Source organism: Microtus ochrogaster, chromosome 7, assembly GCF_000317375.1.
Source record: "Microtus ochrogaster isolate Prairie Vole_2 chromosome 7, MicOch1.0, whole genome shotgun sequence".
Lineage (NCBI taxonomy): Eukaryota > Metazoa > Chordata > Mammalia > Rodentia > Cricetidae > Microtus > Microtus ochrogaster.
The window spans coordinates 53,548,306-53,557,033 of NC_022014.1; the positions used below are offsets into that span (position 1 = coordinate 53,548,306).

The 8,728-nt window shown below is 48.4% G+C and overlaps 1 protein-coding gene across 1 annotated transcript in view; it reads left to right on the forward strand.

Annotated features, from left to right (window-relative positions):
- Abcc1 (ATP binding cassette subfamily C member 1) overlaps positions 1-8,728 on the forward strand; it is a 164,143-nt gene that overhangs the window by 137,240 nt on the left and 18,175 nt on the right. Inside the window, exons 20-23 of the mRNA XM_013347480.2 lie at positions 4,178-4,253; positions 5,578-5,683; positions 6,347-6,557; positions 7,579-7,889. Of these exons, the coding sequence (XP_013202934.1) occupies positions 4,178-4,253; positions 5,578-5,683; positions 6,347-6,557; positions 7,579-7,889 (704 nt within the window). The remainder of the gene's footprint in view (positions 1-4,177; positions 4,254-5,577; positions 5,684-6,346; positions 6,558-7,578; positions 7,890-8,728) is intronic.

An 8,728-nucleotide genomic window follows, 5' to 3' on the forward strand; every position in this document is an offset into this window, starting at 1 on the left:
TCATGAGAGTATTGGGTGACAAGCACATTGGGCTTTGGGAGACCAACAAATGGATAAACCTGCTTATCCTTGCAGGTCAGGTAGAAAGGGTTCTCAGCGCTTGACACCCAGGTACACAGGGTTGAGCTTTGGCTTTGTGAACTCAAGATTAGTCTCTGTCCTTCCTGTAAAGTATTTTCTCCTCTGGACTTTAGGCTCCTCAATGGCTAAAATGGGGACAATAGGGCTGGAGAGATGGCTCAGTGGTTAAGAGCACTGACTGCTCTTCCAGAGGTCCTGAGTGTAGCGAGCAGCATAGAGTCATCAACTCCTATAGCTAAAGTCTGACTTATGCCTGATCACGCAATGATCATCAGCTGCTTGCATATGCATGGGCCTATGGGCAGTGCCCACCTGGCAATCCGGGATTGGCAGCCCATGCCTACTTAAGGGCTGGGAGAGGTTTGCCTGAGGAGAAAAAGAGGAAGGAGAGAAGGGAAGAGAGAGAGAGGAAGGAGAGAGAGAGGGGAAAAGAGAGAGAAAGTGAATAAAGTCCTGGAATAAACTGCAGTGAGAAGAGCTCCGGTGGTCGCGTCATCCTTGTTCAATTCCCAGCAACCACATGGTGACTCACAGCCATCTGTAATGAGATCTGGAATCCTGCGGTCATACATGGAAGGAATGCTGCCTACATAATAAATAAATAAATAAATAAAATGGGGACAATAATAATTATAGTTTTCTCTGTTCCCAGGGGCCTTAGTACCAGTGACAGCCATGATGTAGCCCAGAAAAACATGAGGCTCATAGAGTGTGAACACGCATAGTGGCCATGTTCCTCAGAACTTTGTGGCTCAGGGCCCCTCCGTAAGACCCTCCTAGCTGTGTCTCTGTCCCTGCCACCTCCAAAGAGCAATGCAGGGCCAGCCTGGCATGTGCTGGTGATTAGTGTGGTCTTGGGTATATGGGACATCCTGCGTGCTTAATAACTGTAGCTGTATTGTTTCCCCTGGCACATGACACCGCAGACCTGACTGTTACAGCACCCCACCTGTTATCCTGGGCCTGTGCTGTTGACACAAGGTCTATGCCAGTTGAATCTGCCCCTGCAGACTTGGTTGCTGGGGGACTTAGGAAGCAGGTGCTAGACTCCAGCAGCCTCAGTGACTAGCAGATTGGGGACCATCTGCAGCCTTCTCAGGTAGCCTCCTATTCTATTAATCACACAGGCTCTCAGAGGACCCTCTGGTTAGCTGCATTTGGGGAGCAGTGGCCGCAGTTGACAGAGATGATGCCAGCTAATGCCTGCTCTACAGCCCACAGGGACACCCCTATGAACTGCTTTGGTTACAGCTATTGTAAAATGTCTGAAACTTGTTTGATGACCCCCCCCCCCCATCTAGCCAGATCCTCTCTGGGACATGCATGCTATCCTATACATCCCAGATAGATCTTTGGAACATGGCCCTCAGATGGAGCTGTAGGGCCACTCCCGTTGCATAGTTTCCCAGGGGTAAAACTCTCATCAGAGCCAATGAATGGGAAACCTGCAGGTGGTAGCCTACAGTCCTAAGGGCTGGCCTGAGACCTTGGTGTCACTAAGAAAAATGTTTTTGCTGTCCATTTACCTGGCCATTTGAGCATTTATGGAGCACCTACTGTATGTGAAGTGCTTTTGCTTTCTCAGGTCCTGTCTTAGTTAGGGTTTCTATTGCTATGATGAGACACCATGACCAAAAAGCTCTTCAGCATAGCTGTTCATCACTGAAGGAAGTCAGGACAGGAACCCAGACTGGGCAAGCTCTCAGAGACAGGAGCTGATGCAGAGGCCGTGGAGGGGAGCTGCTTCCTACCTTGCTTTCCCTGGCTTGCTCAGCCCACCTTCTTAAAGTACCGAGGACCAGCAGCCCAGGCATGGCACCACCCACCATGGGCTGGGACCTCCCCGCTTTCTCACTGACTGAGAAAATGCTTTACAGCTAGATCTTGTTGAAGCATTTTCTCAACTGAGGCTTGCTCCTCTGAGGACTCCAACTTGTGTCAAGTTGACCCCAAAACCACCCAGTGCAGGCCCATACTACACTCCTTCCCCTGAAAGCAATTCCTGTGTTAGAGCTTTTTTTTTTTTTTTTTGGTTTTTCGAGACAGGGTTTCTCTGTGGCTTTGGAGCCTGTCCTGGAACTAGCTCTTGTAGACCAGGCTGTGTGTTAGAGCTTTGAGTCTGGAAGTTGGCTGTACAGTGTGGGGCTGTGCTGTGCTCAGGTCCCTCTCTTCACATTCACGTCCTTCACCCTCCTTCACCCACAGGGTTCCTCTCGCAAAGTGCTAGGGCTCCAGGCATGCATCGCCATGCGTGGTTCACAGTCAAGTCTTTGTAAAGGAAACAGTAAAGTGGAGGTTGGGCCACCTGATTGCAGGGTGACTCACCTCAGACATTGTCACAGTCTGAGGCTGGGGGTGAGGGCTTCACATGGAACTTATGGGGAGAGGTTCAGGTTTGGGGACAAGATAATATGAAAATCCCTCTCTTAGTGAACCTTAAACTGTAGAGGTAGAAGACAGATTTATGCAGTCAGGATTCAGCATAGGCTCTGGGAGCCTCTCCGAGGCACTGATAGACATGGGAAGGAGCCAACCCAGAGACTATCTAGGTATGTGCAAAGGCCTCAGGACGAGGCTATTGAGGACAGATCAGGTTAGGCAAGGGAATCGGGGTAAGAGATAGGAAGTGAGGCAGTGAGCTGCTCACCCTTCAAGGAGGGCCTTGAAGGAGTAGTTTTGAATTTTAGTCTAAATTTAGTGGGGAACTCTATTATTGTTCATTTTTGTTTTAAGTGTATATGTATATGTGAACTTGAGTGTAAATATGAGTACAGTGTGCAGGAGTCCAGAGAAGGAGTCAGATCCTCTGGAACTGGAGTTAAAGACAGTCGTGAGCCACCATGTGGGTGCTGAGAATCAAACTCTGGTCCTCTGCAAGGTCAGCCAGTGCTCTTAACTGCTGAGTCACCTCTCCTGGCCAAGCAGGGAAACCCTCAAATCCTTGAATGTCAGAGAAGAGAAGTCATCTGGTCTCTCATGTGGGAGGGGTGAGACCCTCACCATTAGGGTGTCATGGAGGTTGAGACAGGTCTCGCTATGCAGTCCTGGATGGCTTGGAACTCTCTGTGTAGATTAAGTAGGCCTTGAACTCAAAAAAGATCCATTTTCTTGGTGCTGGGATTAACGACATGTTCTACCATGCACACCCTATCATAGTAGTTTTTAATAAATGTGATATTAAGATGTTAAGTGTGGTAATGCACACCTGCAATCTCAGCACTTGGGGGCTCAGACAGGTGGATCACTGGGAGTTTGAGACAGAAAATCAAAAACCTTTATTGGGCGATAATTCAAATACGAACAATATGTCTGTTGGTTTGTGTCAACTGGTATTTGTTAATGTACTGTAGCCACCATAATTAACTTTAGGACATTCTTGTCTCCCCAAAGGAAACCCCAGATCCATTCACAAGCCCATATACACATTGCCAGATTTTTCTTTTTTTTCCCCAAGAGTCCCTCTATAGCTGCTTCTGTATTCTTTCTCTGTGGACTATCCACTCTGAACTATACATGTCAGCAATACATGGTATTTTCTGCCTTCTTTGAGTTTTGTATTCTCAAGGCTTGTCTGCACTGAAGCCACACCTCCTTCCATGATTGCATAATTCTTCATTGTGCTACAGTGTATTTTAGACTTATAGTTTACTCACTCATGGGCCTGGGGACAGGTTGCATCTGCTTGTTGGCTGTTAATTTTCGTTCTGCCCTCTAGTGGTCTGACAGAAAAGCTACAGTACTAATCCGAGCAGCTGGGTGTGAATTTCTTGTTAAACGACTCCCCCTACTGGGTGCTTAGAGTCTAGCACACTTGGCCCTGTCTCCCCTCCTCACCTTGGTTCAAGCATCTCCCCAAGACTTCCTTTTACCCATTTACCCTAGGTAAATGGTAAGTGGCTCCTGGTGACATTTACCCCTATACCTCCCTGAGGGACTGAGCTGTGGATGGAGCTTGCATCAATGTGGTTCTGTCTTCTCAAGCTCCCTGGCAGCCAAAGTCACTGTTGTCTCTCTGGAAGTGACTGGGTTCCTGGTCTTTTGTTTGGCCATACCCAGCTGTTGATGCCACATTCTCCCCTCTTCCTGTCTTTGCCAGGTATCAGTGGTTCAGGGAAGGAGTCAAAGCCAGTGGAGAATGGGATGCTGGTGCCAGTGGGGAAACACCCTCAGAGGTAAGCACAGGGAGGGTGTCTGACCCTGCGTTGCTTCTGGCCCTGTATCTCTGCCTGTGGGAACTCAGAAGAGACAGGTAGCACCTCCACTTCATCCACCACAGGCTCAGGGATTTGGAAGACGTATGCATCCTGCCTGATCTCCATCCTTCAAGAACCTTCTCAGGAAGGAGCCAGCACTGACCTATAATTCACACAGGCCTGCCTTTCATTTGTTTGTTCCTACTTCTGAAACTGATCTATGTCTTTCCTTGGGTACCTGGAAATGGGGCCTGGCATGTTGGGCTTTGTGAACCAGTATATGATCACGGACAGTCACAGTGGTCTGGGAGCTGGACACATTGTTGGCCTGAAGTCTAGTGGTTTCCAATTCACTGCTGGCCTGCTCCCACCTCACAGCAAGCAGATGGAGACTCGCCGGCTGGGCAGCTCTAGAGATACCCAGCTCAGATTTGAACCAGTGCTCTTTACTCTTTGGGGTCCCACCACCCAACTCAAATAAATACAGATGATTATTCTTTTTTAAGAATGCTCAGCCTTGGCTTGTTTCTAGCCAGCTTTTCTTAAATTATCTCATCTACCTTTTGTGTCTAGGCTTTTACCTTTCTCTATTTCTGTATATCTTTTATTTCTCTCTTATTCCATGTCTAGGTGGGTGTCTGGGTGACTGGTACCCTGGCATCCTTCTCTCCTCCTTTTAATGTTCTCCGATATTCCTAGATTTCTTTTGTTTATTCTCTCTGCCTGCTGGCTCTGCCTATTCTTTCTCCTGCCCAACTATTGGCTGTTTATCTCTTTGTTATACCAGTCAGGTGTTTAGACAGGCAAAGTAACATAGCTTCACAGAGTTAAACAAACGTTCCACAGCATAAAAAATGTAGCACATCTTCAATTCATATTCCACAATAGCAGGCTTGTGAATCCCAGGCTGGCCTTGGACTGAACAGATAACTAAGGATAACCTTGAATGCCTGGTCCTCACGTTTCTACCTCTTTGATGGGATTGCAGGTGTGTGCTTAGTTTATGCTGTGCTTTAGATGGAACCCAGAGCTTCATTCTTCCAACTGAGCTACACCTCCACTCCCAGGTCATTTCTGTACACGAAAGATTGTTCCTCATACCTTCTGCCCATTGCTTTTCATACGTACCTCATTAGTCCCCATTCCTGACATATACATCTCTTCCCATGGAAACACATTCTTCTGGGGAGTGCCACAGGGGCCCAAGTGTATATGTTTGTTCATGTGTGTGCTGGCACTCCCCAAGGCTTTGGCATCCTACCCTCCTTGACAACAGGCATCTCAGCGGCTCTTCTTCCCACAGTGGGGATGCTGGTCAGCAGCATAGCAGCACAGCCGAACTGCAGAAGGCTGGAGTCAAGGAGGAGACATGGAAGCTGATGGAAGCAGACAAGGCACAGACAGGGCAGGTGAGTGAGGCACAGTGCAGTGCTTTGCTTGGCATATGGGAATGCGTGTTTTTATCGGATGGCAAGTCTGCCAGGGCTCTATGTTTAGGTTCTATGCCAAAACCAGAGAGGTTAAGTGACTTTTGCAGGAGTTTGGATCTGAGCTGCTGACTCCGTGTTGGTACTCTAGTCTCTGCCTGTGCTCATTACTGCTTGGCCATGAGCAGCAGCCTGGAGTATTGAACGGGACCTCCCAGGCTACAACCATTTCTCCATCTTCTCATCACTTCCCCAAATGTGTTGAGCTCCCTCATATATCAGGGCCTTACACCTATGGGTCACCCCCTCCCCTTCCTGGTTTCCATTCGTAGCTGGTAAACTCTTCAACATCACTTCCTCAGGGAGAACCTCCCCTGGTACCTACCCACCTGGGCACTTGAATGGCGTTCTGTGCCCCTTATGACTCTTCTCTATTTATGTGTTTCTATGGGTAATGATGGAGCATTATGCTGTCCGAGTGCTTGCTGGGAGCTCTTGTGAGAGGCAGGAAGTCTGGCTTTGCTACTCCTGCCTGACATCATTAATGGGGCAGCAGGGTATCAAGGGTCTAGACCCAGGAGTGTGGGCTGGGCTTAAGATCACAGAGGAGCTGCTAACCTCATGCTGGCACTCTACGGGTCCTAGGTGCAGCTCTCAGTGTACTGGGACTACATGAAGGCCATTGGCCTCTTCATCTCCTTCTTGAGTATCTTCCTCTTCCTATGCAACCATGTGTCTGCACTGGCCTCCAATTATTGGCTGAGCCTCTGGACAGATGACCACCCTACCATCAATGGGACTCAGGAACACAGGACGTACCGACTGAGTGTCTATGGGGCCTTGGGCATCTTACAAGGTATGGCTGTGCTTACTTCATGTGTCCTTTCCTAACTGAGACCCCAAGACCTCATGGAATTTACAACTACTAACTGAGCCAGACATACATGGACAAAATCTGCCACATGGTGAACTCTGAATGCTCGCTGAATTCATGCCCACCCTTTCCCCGCCCCAGTTAGCTCAGGGAGCTGATTGCTGGCTGAGTTGGCATCAAATGAAGCAGCCTAGCTCTGGAGTTCACTCTGAAGCTGTGCCAGGCAGTGTGTGATCTAGATGTGATCTAGATGCTCATAAAACTGCTTTGTACACACATGCCCTTTCCGTGTCCCTGATGCACTCATGTGGGTGGTTAAGTGAGTCTTTTTTGTGTGAGAGCTTTCCTACGTCCAGGCATGCTACCAGGAAGGCACTTAGTACTGGTTGTGGTTTTGAGTGTCACTGTCCCTATTACACAGGTGAGGTGACTCACATTGATTGACATGAGAGGCCCCCAGCTGAACAGGGTTGGCAGCGCCAACTTCAGTTTGCCTTCTCCTGTTCTTGGTGAATGAGCCTCAGATAGAAGTCCCCAAAAGAAATCTGTGACCCAGGGGGTGTTTGGAGGAGCCACAGATGTCTCCTGACCTCTGAGGTGGTTTTGGAACAAGACGTCAGATGATCAGGTGTGGATGCCTTGAGTTTCTCCATGTGTAGCCTACTTCTGCCTGCCATAGAGCCAGAGACTGCAGCAGCCTTCATATTAGATTTTAGAGAGAGCAAAGAACAGAGAAGATGTTTCCGTGGGTTCACACAGAATCAGTATCTGCTATAAGAGCTGTGCTGTCTGGCATAGTAGCCTCCAGTCATGGGAGGTGATTTGAATTTTAGTTCATTGAAGTTAAAAGAAAATTCATTTCTTCAGAAACTCAATCCCAGTGTGTAGTACACAGTGAGGGCTGGTTTCTGAGGGCAGCCATCACTGAGTTGCTGAGGGACCCAGTGCCGGCCAGCAGACCACACTTCTGTATCTTACACTCACATCTCTGTTGCCATCCTAGGTGTCTCAGTATTTGGCTACTCCATGGCTGTGTCCATTGGAGGCATCTTTGCTTCCCGTCATCTCCACCTGGACCTGCTGCGCAATGTCCTGCGCTCGCCAATGAGCTTCTTTGAGCGCACACCCAGTGGGAACCTAGTAAACCGTTTCTCCAAGGAGCTGGACACAGTGGACTCCATGATCCCGCAGGTCATCAAGATGTTCATGGGCTCGCTCTTTAGCGTCATTGGAGCTGTCATTATCATCCTGCTGGCCACACCCATCGCCGCTGTCGTCATCCCAGCCTTGGGCCTTGTCTACTTCTTTGTGCAGGTGAACCACAGATGCTCCCTTGTGTGCCATATCCCAGGAGGGATGGTGGGAATGTGAACACAGCACCCGGCTCTGTTGTGAATAACTAAGAGGGCTGCTTTGTTTGCAGGAGACAAATGCACATTCTTATCCGTTTAACTCTTTGGAGCTCTATATTAGGGGAAAGCTCGCAGCTGTGCAGTCAGTTGTTAATAGACTGAAGAACAGAATTCTACAGTGGAGTCATGAAAAACAGCAGCCTCATCAGGGTGAATGCTGATGCATATATAGCACACTAGGAGACAGCTCATTTCGAGACTGGTGTGGCCCTTTGGGTCAGGTGGCACCCAGGCTATTGTCTGCTTTGCTGTCTTTACAGAAGTCTTCAATCTTTAAGTTGGCCTCATGGTCCAAAATGCTCGCCAAAGTTTCCTCTTTCATGTCTATCATATTTATAGTTCAGACACAGATCATTAAGAGAACAGAAGAGGGAACATATGGCCTTTGGATCAGAAGTACTCGTTTAAATCATCTGGTCCTCAAGATGAGTTGTGTGGCCACTATTTGCAAGGAAGGACTGGGTACATTAGTTTTTCAGAACCAGTTTCCTCTTGAGAGGGGCAGCTGTTCTGGTTCATACCTTGTCCCATTTGTAGAAATCACCTTTTCTTTCCACATGTTTACTTACTTGGTCAGTTTCTGCTTACATTACAGTTTAAGGTGACAGGTGAGAGGGTAGAGAGACTCAAAGAGAAAGCATTTTTCTCAGGTGACAGAGCCAAGAGTGGGACCCCAGGTCTGTGTGGTTTGTGATTAGTCATTCATTTGTAAGGTTGGCTGCTGAGATTGTTGCGGGGGGG